We start from the raw sequence: 15,942 nt of genomic DNA on the forward strand, positions 1-15,942 counted from the left end.
GTTTGCTTTCAATCTCCTTATTTTTTTTTTTTTTTTAAGAGAGAGTGAGAGAGAGAATTTTTAATATTTATTTCTTAGTTCTCGGCGGACACAACATCTTTGTTGGTATGTGGTGCTGAGGATCGAACCCGGGCCGCACGCATGCCAGGCGAGCGCGCTACCGCTTGAGCCACATCCCCAGCCCCATCAATCTCCTTATTTTTAAGCAAGTTGAACAAGTCAGAAAACCTAGCCTTTACCTGATGTTGGTAGTAATGTAAAGATCTATAAATACATAGAAAATTGTGAATGAATCAAGCATTGATTATGTGCTGTTCACTTCTTCTTCCTTAAAGAAGTCATATGGTAAATTCAAAGGCACAAAATAGTGTGGGAAAACCTTCAAATCGATTCCAATTCTTAATTGAACAAAGAAAAATTTGAATAGAGTAAATCCATGTCACTTCATTATGTGTGCAAAAAACTTCATGTGACCTTCATTCCTTCATAGGCAGATCACATCTTACTGTGAACACAAATACTACAAGCATGAGGAATGTGAAGAGAAGCCATGTGAATTTAAACAATATAAGAAATCTCTGGTTTCTCCCAAAAATGTTCACACACAAATGTTAATACAAACTGGAGATGGACCTTTTAAATGTACAGTACGTGGGAAAGTCATCCGTCATTCCAGTGACATTCAAAGGCATAAAGATACTCATACTGGGTGGCAACCCTATGAATATCAGCAATGTGGTGAAGCCTCGTCTTCTCCCACAGGTGTTCCAAGACACATGAGAACACACAGTGAACGTAAACGTTTTCAATGTGAGGTATGTGGGAAAGACTTTGCTTTTCCCAGTTTACTTAGAATACATCAGAGAATGCATACTGGAGAGAAGCCCTATGAATGTAAGCAGTGTGGGAAAGCCTTTGCTACATTCAGTAACCTTCACTCACATGAAAAAATTCATACTGGAGAGAAGCCCTATGAATGTAAGCAGTGTGGCAAAGCCTTTTCTACGTCCAGTTCTCTTCAGATTCATGGAAGAATACATACCAGAGAAAAGCCCTATGAATGTCAACAATGTGGAAAAGCCTTTGCTATTGCTTCTGGCCTTCAGATACATGAACGAACTCATACTGGAGAGAAGCCCTATGAATGTAAGCAGTGTGGGAAAGCCTTTGCTACATTCAGTAACCTTCACTCACATGAAAAAACTCATACTGGAGAGAAGCCCTATGCATGTAAGCAGTGTGGCAAAGCCTTCACTCAGTCCAGTAACCTTCACACACATGAAAAAACTCATACTGGAGAGAAGCCCTATGCATGTAAGCAGTGTGGTAAAGCCTTTTCTATAGCCACATCTCTTCAGATTCATGGAAGACTACATACTGGAGAAAAGCCCTATGAATGTAAGCAGTGTGGCAAAGCCTTTACTACATTCAGTTACCTTCAGTCACATGAAAAAACTCATGCTGGGGAGAAGCCGTATAAATTTGAGCAGTGTGGAAAAGCCTTTTCTACATCGAGTAACCTTCAAATTCATGGAAGAACACATACTAGAGAGAAATGCTCTGAATGTCAACAATGTGGAAAAGTCTTCACTACTGCCTCTGGCCTTCAGATACATGAACGAACTCATACTGGAGAGAAGCCCTATGAATGTAAGCAGTGTGGCAAAGCCTTCACTCAGTCATCTACCCTTCACCTACATGAGAAAATTCATACTGGAGTGAAGCCCTATGATTGTAAGCAGTGTGGCAAAGCCTTTGCTACATCCAGTTACCTTCAGATTCATGGAAGAATGCACACTGGAGAGAAGCCCTATGAGTGTAAGCAGTGTGGCAAAGCCTTTGCTACATCCAGTCACCTTCACTCACATGAAAAAACTCATACTGGACAGAAGCCTTATGAATGTAAGCAGTGTGGCAAAGCCTTTTCTAGATCCAGTAACCTTCAGATTCATGGAAGAATGCACACTGGAGAGAAGCCCTATGAATGTAAGCAGTGTGGCAAAGCCTTTGCTGCATCCCCTACGCTTCACAGACATGAAAGAATCCATACCAGAGAAAAGCGCTATGAATAACAACAATGTGGAAAAGCTTTTGGCACATCCTGTCTGCTTCACACACGTGAAAGAACAGATACTGCAGAGAAATCATATGCATGAAAACAATTGGTAAACTTTTCTGTTATTACTGTTTCACTCATATACATGTAGGAAGTTACTGGAGAAAAATCCTTTGAATGTAAATCCTGGTAAATCAATATTTCATGTCAGTCTCAAAGACAAGAAAGTACTCACACTGCTGAAAATGTGTGTGTGTGTGTGTGTGTGTGTTAGAGAGACAGAGAGAGAGAGAGACTGGGGATTTAGTCCAGTTGTGCTCTACCAGTTAGCTACATTCCAGTTACTTTTTATTTTGAGACAGGGACTTGCTGCATTTTTTAGGGTCTTCCTAAGGTGCTGAGGGTAGCCTCCAACACTGATCCTTCAGAATTACCCTCTCAAGTCTCAGGAATTAAAGGCATACACCACCACTTCCAACTGATTAACTCTTTAAATGTATAAAATTATCACAAATCATTCCATTTTTCCCTCTTGCCCTCAAAGCCATTTCATTCACATTGATAAACAAACCCTCTGAATGTAAGCAGTGTGGCAACTCCTTTGCTACATCCCGTCAGCTTCATAAACATGGAAGAATACATACCAGAGAAAAGCCCTGGAATACATACCAGAATACATACCAGAGAAAAGCTACATCCTGTCAGCTTCCCCTCCAGCCCTGTTTTTCTTCTCATATATGAAAACACACAGAGAAGCCCTGCGAGTGTGAGAAGTGTGGGAAATCTAGTTTTCTCCGTCTTTTACTAAGGCCTCAGAAGATTCTTTTGGAATAAAAAGAATAAATCCTATGCAAAAAAGAAATATGAGTTGTTGAGCTGTTCTAGTTTTGTTCAGTTGTATGAAAGGAGTCATACTGTAGAAAATGCTGAGGATAAGCCATGTGAGGCAGTATTCAGCTTTCAGAGTTTTCTTCAAAGACATAAAGAATTCACATCTGAGAAGATCCTTTTTCTCTTTCAAAATTGTAGTAACACTTTCAACTTTCCAGGTCCCTTTAAACAGCATTTAAGAAACCACACTGGAGAAAAGCCCTGTATGTAGAAATGTGGTAGGACCTTTGCTTTTTTCAGATCCATTTGAACTTGTTCAGAATTGAGGATATTTTATTTTATTTATTTATTTTGAGAAAAAAACTGTAGGTGTGTGAAAAGGTTTGTGTCTTCATTTCTTTGTTTATCTATTCAGAGGTACCAAAAATGCACCCTGCGTTGGAGAGGTGCATTGCATCAGCATGAAGATTTTAAAACAACATGTTTTTCTTCTCAGTTAAATCTCTCTTTTTCCATTTTCCTGTATTTTAAATATTTTGTGTCCATTGTTTCATTACATATTCTGTATGTTAGTTTTCACCTCTCCACTCCAAAATACAGATTGGTGAAATGTCTTTTCTGAACTTCTTTCCTCTCTGTCTTTGTTCACATTTCACCCAGGAGTGCTCCACCACTGAGTTTCCCCACAGTCCTTTTAATTGTTGTTTTTTGAGGTGGAGTAAGACTGGCAGCTGGGAACATGGGGATGTGTCTGTGTAACCTGAAGCTGGCCTCTTTCTTTTCCTTGATTGCTTATTGAGCTGTTGATGACTCTGGGACCCCACTCTTGTCACTTGTGCTTGTTCTAAGTCTCATGTATTGTGCTGTATGTAAGCACATTAAAGAGCATCATAACATAATGTCATTTGTGTATAATACTTGGAGAGGCACCTTCTCAAAATATGATTTGTCCTATGCTTGAGTTGCTTTCCTTTTCTTCCCCAGTTCTGGAGACTCAATCCTGCCTTGTGCATGCTAGGCAGGCATTCTTGCACTGAGCACTCCCATAGCTCAGGTGTTGAGTTTTCTGGTGCTGTGTGTGTGGACTCCACGGATGATCACATCAGCAGATGCAGCTCTGCAGGTTTTTCCTCCACAATTGCAGATGGTCTCTTCCTTTTTAAATGTCTTTTATACCAGTGAATTTTTTAAACTACATCCAACTTAGCTTTTCTCCCCATGAATAATACTTAGGTGGAATATTCTGGAAAACTCAGGCTTGATTTCTCTCTGTGTTTGGAGTAGCTCAGTAGCCCTGGGAAAATTGTGTGATGGTTTAAGGTTTAAGGTTAAGAAAACCTACTTAATGCACTCTACATGATGAAAGGCTTAGTAAGGAGTGTCCCAGTCTGATGTGCTAATATAGTGGCACTCCTTTCTGCACCAAAGAATCTTAAATTAGCTTCTTGAGAGACCTTCACCTTAATTTTCATTCAACAAAATGGCAGGAGCAGATTTTGCAAAGATCTCAATGTGGGTTATAATACAGACTTCTGCTTTAGTGGTAAAGCTTGGAAGACCTCTGACTAATCTTACAATTGGTGCACAAAGCACTTTCTGTGAACTAAAAGAAAAAAATTCTTCACGTATACACCTACAGAAAATATAAACCTCTATCCCTGTCCCACTGGGTGTAAATGAAGATCAATGAAATTCCAAGCAGAGAACCAAAAAATTTGAGGTGATACACCTCAGAACCCTGCAGCAAATAAATCTAATCCTGGAACATCCTTGGGTGTCTAGCCCCATGTGCCCTACATCATTGATGCAGCTACAGCCTCCCATCAGGTGACATTCTGCAGTACATGCTGTGGAGAGGGCTGTTTCTATGCAGGCTAAAGGATTAAAGTGAACAACTCAAAGCTCTGGAGACACATTTTCTATCATGTCCAACTGCAGCATCAACTAGATATGAAGATTAAAGGTTTCCCTGGCTCATGAGAATGAGAGGATCTGGGAAAGGGCTGTGAGGGTTGAGGGATGGGGACATGTGCTCTTTTCATAACCTTCCTTTGATCCCAAGAAGAGGCTGCCAGGTTTCCCATCTCATCAGAGCTGGAGGGACTCATAGGTGCTTATTAGGCCCCAGCTTCACCTGCTGCTGAGGAAGAGGGTGCACCTGACCTTGTGTGAGGAGCTTCTTCCACTGACAGGGCTTTGACCTGCAGGCCAGGATGAAAGGTTAAGAATGTAAAGGTTAAGTTTGTTTTCTTGGTTGAGTTTATGTTCTGTTTCCCTGAAACCTGAAATTTATGTAGGTGGAAAGGAAAAACCTTTAAATGGATGTTGAGAAAAGTCTCCTGACCATCTGGTTGCTCTGTACAAACAACCCCTCCTGCATTCCCTGACCTACACATAAACTCCCCAGTTCAAACAATGTATATAAGCTCTGCTTAAGTTGTTCTTGGGGCTCTCAGCTCCTCTCAAGTGAGCTCTGAGCCCCAGCATGCTGGACCCCCAATAAACCCTCTGCTGTTGCGTGAGACAGTCTCTTGGTGGTCTCTTCCTCCCATGCTCAACCGACCTTAACAAGCAGACTGCAAGGGAGGCTGGGTGTTCAAAGGGCCATCCTCAGAATCATTGGCCAGTCTCCTCACCCCCACGCCTCATTGTGCTCCAGCGGACATCATTCAACAGTGACCGCTTGTCCCTGTCATGTGGAAGAAGGTCCCAAGCATCACCAACATGCATCGGGAAGAGGCCACAAATCATTTAACTTGGGAAACCAGGAGGCCTGAGACTGAAGCCATCCTAGCCTCTCTGACCAAGCCCAAGGTAGGAGACAACCCTGGGCAGAGCATAGTTTTGGTGTCCTCAGCCAGAGCAGCATATCAACACATGCGTGGCCACCTCCTCCTCTGACCCCCTTCACCAGAAGGAAAGCAAGCCTCTGGAGAGACACACCCATCACAGGGAGCAGGGATGGAGCCAGGACCCCTGTCCAGCTGTATGACTCCTGGAACCCACGTGTAGCCTGAGCTTTCCCCAGAGCAAGGCAGAACTCCCAGACCCAGTATCTCTAATTTTCACTTTAAAACGAGAAAAAGGGGGCTGAGAGGATTCATCAGGGTGCTTTTCTGGCCAGGCATCTAGTATGGATGGGCTGGCACTGGGGTGGGCAGCAGAGTCTCAGTTCTCTCCTCCCACTCCAAATCCCCCTAAAGGGAAACCCTTGTGTCTTGGCTGTTGTGCTGCCTTTGCTGCCAGAGGACAGCCCCACCTCAACCCCAAGCTTTCTGTGGCTGTCCTGATCATGAGAAAGCTGGTCATCCCTCAGGATTGTTTGACACATCTCTGGGTCTCTTGTTCCTACTCGATTCTTTGAAATGCCCAGAGCTCAAGGGTGTATGCACCCAAGTAGCCAGAACTGAAATTGGGGGCAGAGTTGGGTCCACTTCTCACCATATTTCTTGTTCTGTGACCCAAGGGCTGATGAAACATGGGGATGAGGGACTTAGACAGGCCTGGGATTGTCACTGTCCTGGAAATGGCTGCTGCAGAGGTCTGTGCAGAACCCCAGATCACATCAGCAACCAACGTGGCCTGGGACCTGATCCCCACTTTAAGATCTGCCCTGGGCAGGAGCAGCCTCCAGAACTCAGCCTTCACATGGGAGGAAAATGGCATGTCTGTCATTCTGTCACTGCTTCCCTACTCATTATCCTCCTGGCACATGACTCTTCTGTTAGACATGAGGTCCCCTTTCAATGCCAAAGTCAGCTTGCATTTTCAGCTGACCCTGAAATGGTTCATATTGGTAAGAACATGAAAGGAGCTGACAGGTTGCCTTTGTGTCCCAGGGAAGCCACAAGGTTGGATCACCTAACATTATGTGGACTCTACAGGCTTTTGTGTCTCCTGGAATGTGCTTTGGGTTTCTGCAATAGCAAACCCAAACAAACACAGAATAACCAAATTATAAACTCTAGTTGACATCAAACTAAGGACTTTCCGTCTCATTAATGAAATATTTTTCTTTTGTGCCAGGTGTGGTGATGATACCTCAATCCCAGCCTCTAGGGAGGCTGAGTCAGGAGGATCAAGAGTGTACAGCCAGCCCCAGCAAAGTTGAGCTGCTAAGCAACTCAGAGAGACCCTGGTTCTAAATAAAATACAAAATGAGGCTGGGGATGTGGCTCATTGATTGAGTGCACCTGGTTCAATCCCTGGCATCCCCATCTCCCTCCCCCCAAAAATGCCAACTGTTTCTTCTGATTGCCAGAATCCTGGTCTGTAGTCGGTAGTCACTGTGCTGCTCCTTTGCTAGCAAACCATTTTTTTTCCCTGTAAACTCACCGCTGTGTCCTTATTATTGGATTGGAATTGGGAAAGATGATGGAGCATTCAGGAACACCTTAACATCATGTGTCGGGCTGGGGATGTGACTCAAGCTGTAGCCCGCTTGCCTGGCATGTGTGGGGCCCGGGTTCGATCCTCAGCACCAAATACAAACAAAGATGTTGTGTCCGCCGAAAACTGAAAATTAAATACTAAAACTCTCTCTCTCTCTCTCTTAAAAAAAATAAATAAACATCATGTGTCCATGTCTCACAGCTGTTCTGGCTCAATTAATTGTGGCTTTGAAACATTTTGCCTGATTTTGGAAAGGTATTACAGGAGAGCTGACTCATTGTGTCTGTTTTCATGGTGTAGGACTCACATCCTCTTATTTTCAAACTCTTTATCCATTTGTGTCCCAGCAGTGACCCCTGCACATAGCCCAGAATTGGACCTTGTTTTCATTCTGTCTGCTGATCTCTACCTTAGGAGAGGATTGTTCAGTCAATTGCCATATAATGTCACTGTTGATGTAGTTCGATTGATGTCTGCTCTTTTACACTCTTCTCTTTTCTTATGTCTTTTTCCCCTCTATTCCTCTTCGGGATGTTATTGTTTTTAAACTGACCATTAAACCTAGGGTTGCTGTAACACTGAGCTACATGCCCTGCCCCTTTTAAGTTGTATTTTGAGAGAGAGTGAGGCTACATTTCAGAGGTTGGGCTAGAATTTTTGACCCTCATGGCATGGTTTGCACCACTAGCCCAGGATACTGCTCAAGTTTTGTCGTTGTTATTGTTGTTTTCTAAGAAAGAATCTATTGAATGATTTTTTTTCAGTTTTTTAATGTATTGGCTTAAAGATGTCTCATCATGTGTAAAAAATATGCTCCCTTGGCCAAAACCAAAGATGGCCTTGTTAGAGACCTGGTGTAAGGGTCCAGTGAAGCATCGAAGAAAGAGACCACCAAGAGACCACTCATGCAATTGGTAGAAGGGGATTTATTGATTCAGCATGCTGAGGCTCAGTGCTGACTCAGGAAGAGGGAAAGACCCAGAGCCCAGGGCAAGGGTTGAGGAGTGCTTAAGTACACTTTTGGGGGAGGGCGGGGACTTTATACACATCATAGTCTCCTTTAACCAATCACCATACACCATGGGAAAATCAAACAATAATTCTTAGACTTGATTAGTACATTCATTGGCGGGAACAGGCTGGGCGGGGGTGATTGGTCACTCCTAACCAGGGTACACATTCAAACTGATTTGCTTGGGCCTTGAATGCCTACGTGCTGGGCTACACAGGGTCCTAAGTTATTAAACAACCCGAGGATCAGGAGGAATATTTACTGGGCAGTTCAGGTATTGTCCTAACAGCTACAGGAAATTAACCCAGGCTTTGCAGTTTAGAAGCAGGTTTACAATGCCTGGTCCTTTACTTTTTAACTCAGGCTTTGCAGCTTAGAAACTTTACCCTTTCACTGGCACTGTTAAACCACAACACAAGAAAAAGAACACAGACTCCAATTTTGAATCAAACTTAATCAAAATTTTATTTATGTACCCAGGAGCTGGCCATGTCTGTCTCTCCTCAAACCCCAGGCTAAAGATACTCCAGCTCTCTCAGAACACATTTGTTTTAAATCATACAACAACTCTTTTTTGAGAGAGAGAGAGAGAGAGAGAGAGAGAGAGAGAGAGAGAGAGAGAGAATTTTTTAATATTTATATTTCATTTTCGCCCGACACAACATTTTTGTTTCTATGTGGTGCTGAGCATCGTACCCGTGCCTCACGCATGCCAGGCGAGCGAGCTACTGTGTGAGCCACATCCCCAGCCCTCGGAACACATTTTCATAACACAAAAGTTTGCAAAGAGGGGTGTCTTGAGAACTTACAGACACCAGGATTTGGACAAGCATAATACAAAGGCAGGTAGTAGGTTAATGAACTACATGGCTTAACATTTCAAGGTAGGGAATAAATTCAGATCCCAACATTAGAATGTATGAGGTACCACTGAGCTTTCAGAGAGGGTTGTTATCTGGTCAGGGAGGGCCAAGTATGGGTGACTTCAAGGCATGGGCAGGCATTCCAAGCAAGGTTAAAGATTGCAGTAATTTATACTAAAACAAAAATTAGTTTTCATGTGTTTTGGATGAGATGCATCCCAATCTTAAGAAGGAATTAGGCAGGGTTTCAGAGTTATATTCTCAAACCCACTATATTTATGCTCCCACCCACTTCTTTGTACCACTTAGGAAAATGGCTGGGGATGGAGCTCAGGGATTCTGTACCCCTGCCATGGATTCAATGCCCAGCGGGGGGGGGGAGCACCTAGAGTTGAGTTCTCAGCCCTAGACAGGTATGTGGCCACTATTCCACGCTTGAGGGAATATGACTGTTAATATATAAGCCCCCCTCTCCATGGTCATTGGGAATGTTGGTAGGAGACTGAATTTGGGCCAGTGCACAAGATGTGAAAGACTTCACCAATTCAAGTGAAGAGTAAAAATAAAGTTGTATTCACTTTCTGGGAAGGGGCAGATACTGAAGCCAGAAATAGACATGCAGTCACTACAGACAGGTAAATGGAGTCAGGTCTGATCAAGGAGGCCAATGTTGAGAGAGTCTGGCAAGTTTCAGACTGTCCCCTGAGGGATAGAAATGTTAATCCCTTCAGAGCCCTTGCTCCACCCTCATCAAGGACCTGCTCTAGTTCCTTCCTGTTGCTAAGGTAGCCTCTCCCAGGATTGCCCCTCCCTACAGGCAGCTTTTAGGGTGTTAATGTGTCCTTAGCTGCTGCATCCTGCCCTTCCCCCTTCATCCCCCTTGTTTGTCACCTTTGTACCATCTCACCATCATTCCTGGGCCTAGTCACCAAGGCAGGAAGGAGAAAGATAAGGGGAAAGGCATGGAGAACTCAGGAAGCCTAGGACTCATAGAAAGGCTGAACACCTTGCTTCTGGGAATACCAGGATACCAGCTATGGTCCCCCCTCCTTCCTGGGGAGAAGTCTGTATTACTTCTTTTAAAATAAACCCTGCTTTGTGTGCTTGCCTGGGCTTGCTTCTCTAATGTTCAAACTTCAACATGTGAGGGAGCAGAACTCCTCCCCCGTAACCAGCAGTATCAACGCCACAGGCCATATGTGCACCAAGTGGGGTTTCATATGCAGGCTTTATGGGCCGAGCTGAGCAGGGATATTGTTTCTTTCTGGTTTAACTATCAGTTGAAACCCAGGAAGCTGAGAGCCCTGGGTCAGCAGCTAGGGATATGGTGCTTACCAGGCAGGAGCAGGTGGGCTTGTGGTTTTCTTGAAAATGTTGGTGCCTCTGAACCACTGACATGGAGAGAACACAAGGGAGGGGGGGCCCTTCCTGAGAGGTCAGTTCAGGTCAGCCTGTGCAATGGGGTGAAGTGTTTCAAGGCGTCACGTGACCACGAGTTCACAGACATTTTAAGACACACACAGATGCCTGAAGCCACAGAGGACACCAAACCTACATACAGTGTGCCCTCTACACACATGCCTATGACTGATTGCCCTTTCTATAAAACCTGAGAGTCCTAGACAGCCCTGAAGAGAGGGCTAAGGACATGGTGCCCTTGTCTTCCTGGTGTAGCTCTACTGATCAAAGTTCCTTTTCTGCTTGTCATCATAACCCTTTGTGTTTGGATTTGGGGTAGACAGATAACCTGATGTGTGGGGTCACCAGAGTCAGGTGGCTTCCAACAACTCCCTAATAGTGGAATGTAGAACATGGACATTAAGCACAAGGTGCTCATTTTTTTTCAACCCCGCATTGCTGCCATGGGGAATTGCCTCCCACACCTCCTTCCCCTCCATCCTGCTGGGGAGAGAACACTGAGCCAAATCACCAAAACCAATTTTTTCTTTTCGTAGCTCTATCTAATTCCTCAAAAGATAAGTAGTCCGGAGGTGATGAGAATTACTAAAATAATTGTCAAACTCTATTTATTTTCACATATCAAATATGTATGATACATATGATATTTTTAAATATTGTTTCAAAAATTTTGAGACTATCTCTTGCTAAGTTGCCTGAGGTCACACCAGCTGATACTATATGTGTATATAGGTATCTTTTTCTTTGAGGTTCTGTTGAATAATCCCTGTGGGGCTCAGCCTCTGAACTAGATAATGAACCCTTTTAATTTGTTTTCAGGTAGGCTCTCCCTGTTTGTGAAGCCAGATTGAAATATTGTAGTGTGTGTAGCTAGGTAAGTGGGGTCTAATATCAGGTCCAATAAAGAAATGCAATCTGATCTGATCCTGGGAAACCAAAAAAACACCTGAGAAGTGAAGTGTTCATGTCGTCATGGCCTTGGGCAAGTCCTAAATAAGGGTTAATGAAATAGCTCCCAGTAAAACAGGGAGATGCTCATCAAACCACCCTAGGCTGTTCCTGCCCAGGTTTCTGCCTCCCACCCCATAAGTCCACCCAATTCCCTCCCTTTGGCCTTCCACCCTCAGGCCCAATCACCTGCACAATAAAGGAAAATAAAGGACAGGAATGTGGGAGGACAAAAGATGACCTTAGGTGTAAGAGGGAGAAGACCTCCCCCTCCCAGGGATTCTGCCTTTTGGGTCCCCTTCTTCCTGGGGTGGGGGATGTCTTTTGTGCTTTCTCTTATGAAAGCCTTCCACTTTCCACTCTCCACCTGCTTCTCTGGTGTTATACTGCAGGATTCGGGAACAAGGACTCCTCATGGTAAATAGCATTATCATTTGTTGATTTTCACCTGATTTTGGGCTCCTCAGGCCTTAGAGTCCTTAAGTCACTATTTTTTATATATATATATTTTTTATTGGTTGTTGAAAACATTACAAAGCGAGCTGGGGATGTGGCTCAAGCGGTAGTGCACTCGCCTGGCGTGCGTGCGGCCCGGGTTCGATCCTCAGCACCACATACAAACAAAGATGTTGTGCCTGCTGAGAAACTAAAAAATAAATATTAAAAAAAAACATTACAAAGCTCTTGACATATCATATTTCATACATTAGATTCAAGTTGGTTATGAACTCCCAGTTTTACCCCAAATACAGATTGCAGCATCACATTGGTTACACATCCACGTTTTTACATATTGCCATACTAGTGTCTGTTGTATTGTGCTATCTTTCCTATCCTCCACTATCCCCCCTCCCCTCCCCTCCCATCTTCTCTCTCTACCCCATCTACTGTAATTCATTTCTCTCTGTTTATTTTCCGATTCCCCTCACAACCTCTTATGTGTAATTTTGTATAACAATGAGAGTCTCCCTCCATTACCATGCAATTTCCCTTTTCTCTCCCTTTCCCTCCCACCTAATGTATCTGTTTAATGTTGATCTTTTCTTCCTGCTCTTCCTCCCTGCTCTGTTCTTAGTTGTTCTCATTATATCAAAGAAGACATTTGGTATTTGTTTTTTAGGGATTGGCTAGCTTCACTAAGCATAATCTGCTCTAGTGCCATCATTTCCCTGCAAATTCCATGATTTTGTCAGTTTTTAGTGCTGCTTAATACTCCATGGTGTATAGATGCCACATTTTTTTTATCCATTCATCTATTGAAAGGCATCTGGTTTGGTTCCACAGTCTAGCAATTGTGAATTGTGCTGCTATGAACATGGATGTGGCAGTATCCCTGTAGTATGCTCTTTTAAGGTCTTCTTTTTTTCATTTTTTAAATTTTATTATTATTTTTTTAATTTAAATTTTCATTTTTTATTATCATTATTGTTTTTGTAAAAAAAATTTTTTTCTTTTCTTTCTTTATTTTCTATTTTTTTTTGTTTGTTTGTTTTTGTTTCTTTTGTCTTTTCATTTCTTTTCAATTTTCTTATTCCCCCTTCCTTGAATTCTACCCGCCTTCTCTCATTCTCTTTTGTGACTTCTTCCCTGCCCTTCTAATATTTTTTATATATTTTTAATTGTTGTTTGTTTCTGTGGTGAGGTTAAAACCCAGGGCATCACCCATGCTGGGAAAGCAGTCTCCCTCAGCCAGAGCTCAATCCCAGGTGTTACCCTTTGTACCAAGTCCAAGCAAAGGCTTCCCACCTGGATTAGTTCCCAGCCCAGGAAAGAAACTCCACCTGAAAAGGCCTGGGGCCAAGGATCTGCCACTCTAGGCAATTTTGGTTAGTGATTGGATATCCTTAGCTGTCAGTCACAATGCAGAGGCCTGACTAGAGGCGGCCCATTAGGGATGCTGGGGTGGAACTGTCCAATCAGATCCGGACCAGAGGGGAAGGGTGGGCTTTGGAAATCTCGCGGGCTTTTCTTCCTCATAAACTTTGCTCCTCCCTGTCCGGGCCCCATGTGCTCTGCCAAAATGTCTAGGTGATTCTGAGCAGCCTGTGCTTCCCTCTATCTTTGGTGCCTTGAGGTCCTTGAGAGAACACCGGGTCCTCTAGAAGGAAAAATGGTGAGTATGTGACGAGGGCTGAAGGGACATGGTCAGCATCTGCCTTGGGGCCCCCGCAAAGGGGTGAGCTGCAGAGCCTGGCTGAGTCGCCTCTGGAGGTTGCCCTGGGTGTCTGTCCCCTGGTCCCGGGGGTTGGGCTGGATGGTAGAATCTTGAAGTCACCTCGCTGGCGGCTGACTCTATGCCTCTGCCACTGATCCAGCGGAGTGAACTGGGTTTTGGGTGCGCAAGGTTGGTGCAGAGGTTGCAGTCTAGTCCTCCATGGTGGATGGCCCTGCGCTTCTGCTCTCTGGCCCCTAGGATTGGGCTGGGTATCCAGTCCCTGAGGTCAGCTGTAGAGGATGAGGCCCAGTTCCTGCTGGCAGGTGGCCCTGGGTCCTGTCCCTTGGCTTCCATTGTTGAATGGGCTGCTCTTGTCCCTCCTCTCCCTGCTGGTGGCCCGCCACCACTCTTCCAAACCTGTAGGAAGCAGGATCCCAAATCCACTTTACTTCCCCCAATTTAGTTCCTCTGAAGGCTGCTGTAGGTCTTTCAGATTGCAGTTGCCTCCTGTGTTCTTAACTGCCACCATCTTTTCCACTTCCCGTCATAAATATCTGGTCTTCCTCCTGTGTTTCAAATGGACACAGCCTATTAATTCTCACTTTTTCTCTACTGATATATTTCAAACAATATTTTGTTTTTGTATTGCAGTTCAAAACTAGAGAAGCTTTATCAGTGTAATCCTCAGGCATACCCCCCCCCCGCAATTAAAAAAAAAAAATGAGATCCTATCCCAGTTGCTTGGGACACTGCCCTCCAACTTCTTCTTCTTTTTCTTCTTTTTTTTTTGAGAGAGAGAAATTTTAATATTTATTGATTTTTTAGTTTTGGGGAGACACATCTTCATTTGTATGTGGTGCTGAGGATCCAACCAGGCCGCATGCATGCCAGGAGAGTGCACTACCACTTGAGCCACATCCCCAGCCCAGCCCTCCAACTTGTGATCCTCTTGCCTCAGCCTCCTGAGTCCCTGGAATTACAGGCCTGTGCCACTGTCCCTGGCAAGAATAACACTTTTGTTTTCTGTTTCTGAATATCATCCTTGAGGGAAAAGAATAGTCACTTGACACATGCTGTGTTTGGATAAGATAGCTACTTTAAATGAAATAAGGCAGTGGGTTATTGGTATTAGGGATATTGAATCTTGGTTTACATTTACAGCCCTTTTTTGTTTGTTGTTTGTTTGTTTTTGGCAGAAGTTATTTATTTTACTTTGTTTCCATTACTTATACATGACAGTAAAATGCATTTTGACACATTATATGTAAATAGAGTGTAACTTCTCCTTTTTCTGGTTGTACCTAATGTCCATTCACACTGGTCATGTAGTCACATATGCAAATAGGATAAAATGTCTGATTTATTCTCAGGCTCTTCATCTCCAGCCCTTTTAAATTTTGTTTTCAAAGTGGATCTGGCCATGTTATCCAGCCTCCCCTGGAACTTGTGATCCTCCTGCCTCAGCTTCTCTAGGTGGTGGAATTAAAGGCACTGGCCACCACACCTGAGGAAAATAGTTTTTTTGACCCAAATACTAATGACCATACTCAGGAATGTGGATTCAACTTATCCTGAATGATGTATGTGTTTTAACCAGGAAGAGATTACATTTTTTTTTAAATACCAGGGATTGACCCCAGGGGTACTTAAGCACCAAGCCAGATCTGCAGCTCTTTTTATATTTTATTTTCAGACATGATGTCACTAAGTTTCTTAGGGCCTCACTAAGTTGCTGAGGCTGGCTTTGAATTTAGCTGTTCTCCTGACCTAGTCAAGCTGCTGGGGTTACAGTTGTGCCCCACTGTGCTTGGCTGACAAGGTCATTTGTGAAAGAAAGTTATGTATGAATACATTAACCAATTGCATTGGTAGGATCATCAGATGAGTGGCTAAAGAAAAAAAAGGGGGGGAGTTTCTTCTATAGGTCTGTTAAATACATTGTTAGCTTTGGAAGATGGTGGTTATATTTTAAGGTTGGTAATATATTCTGAGAAGTGCATTTGTTTTGAGAATTTGGGACTAATATAGAAATTAAGGTAATTGGCTATGAAAGGGCTTAAGATATCAGATGAGAATTTTTGCCATCCATCCAGGACCCCGTTTTAGTATCCTCATGGCGGTGTAGTTTCCCAAAGTCACGTGGTCTGAAGGTTCATTGATATAGAGCAAGTTCATAGAGAACTTCAGTTCACACCTGGGAAAATCCTGCTTCTCTCTTTATCTTTCTTAGGTATAGACAGCATATCAGATTTCTCAGGCTGGTTTT

At 43.5% G+C, this 15,942-nt stretch overlaps 1 protein-coding gene across 1 annotated transcript; it reads left to right on the forward strand.

Annotated features, from left to right (window-relative positions):
* The first annotated feature begins 608 nt into the window (after nt 1-608).
* LOC113178116 (uncharacterized) lies at nt 609-2,156 on the forward strand. The gene is given in 1 exon segment (XM_026382575.2): nt 609-2,156. A coding segment is annotated over 1 exon segment (1,548 nt).
* Nucleotides 2,157-15,942: the final 13,786 nt, after the last annotated feature.

The sequence above is a fragment of the Urocitellus parryii genome, chromosome Y (genome assembly GCF_045843805.1).
Source record: "Urocitellus parryii isolate mUroPar1 chromosome Y, mUroPar1.hap1, whole genome shotgun sequence".
Taxonomy (NCBI): Eukaryota; Metazoa; Chordata; class Mammalia; order Rodentia; family Sciuridae; genus Urocitellus; species Urocitellus parryii.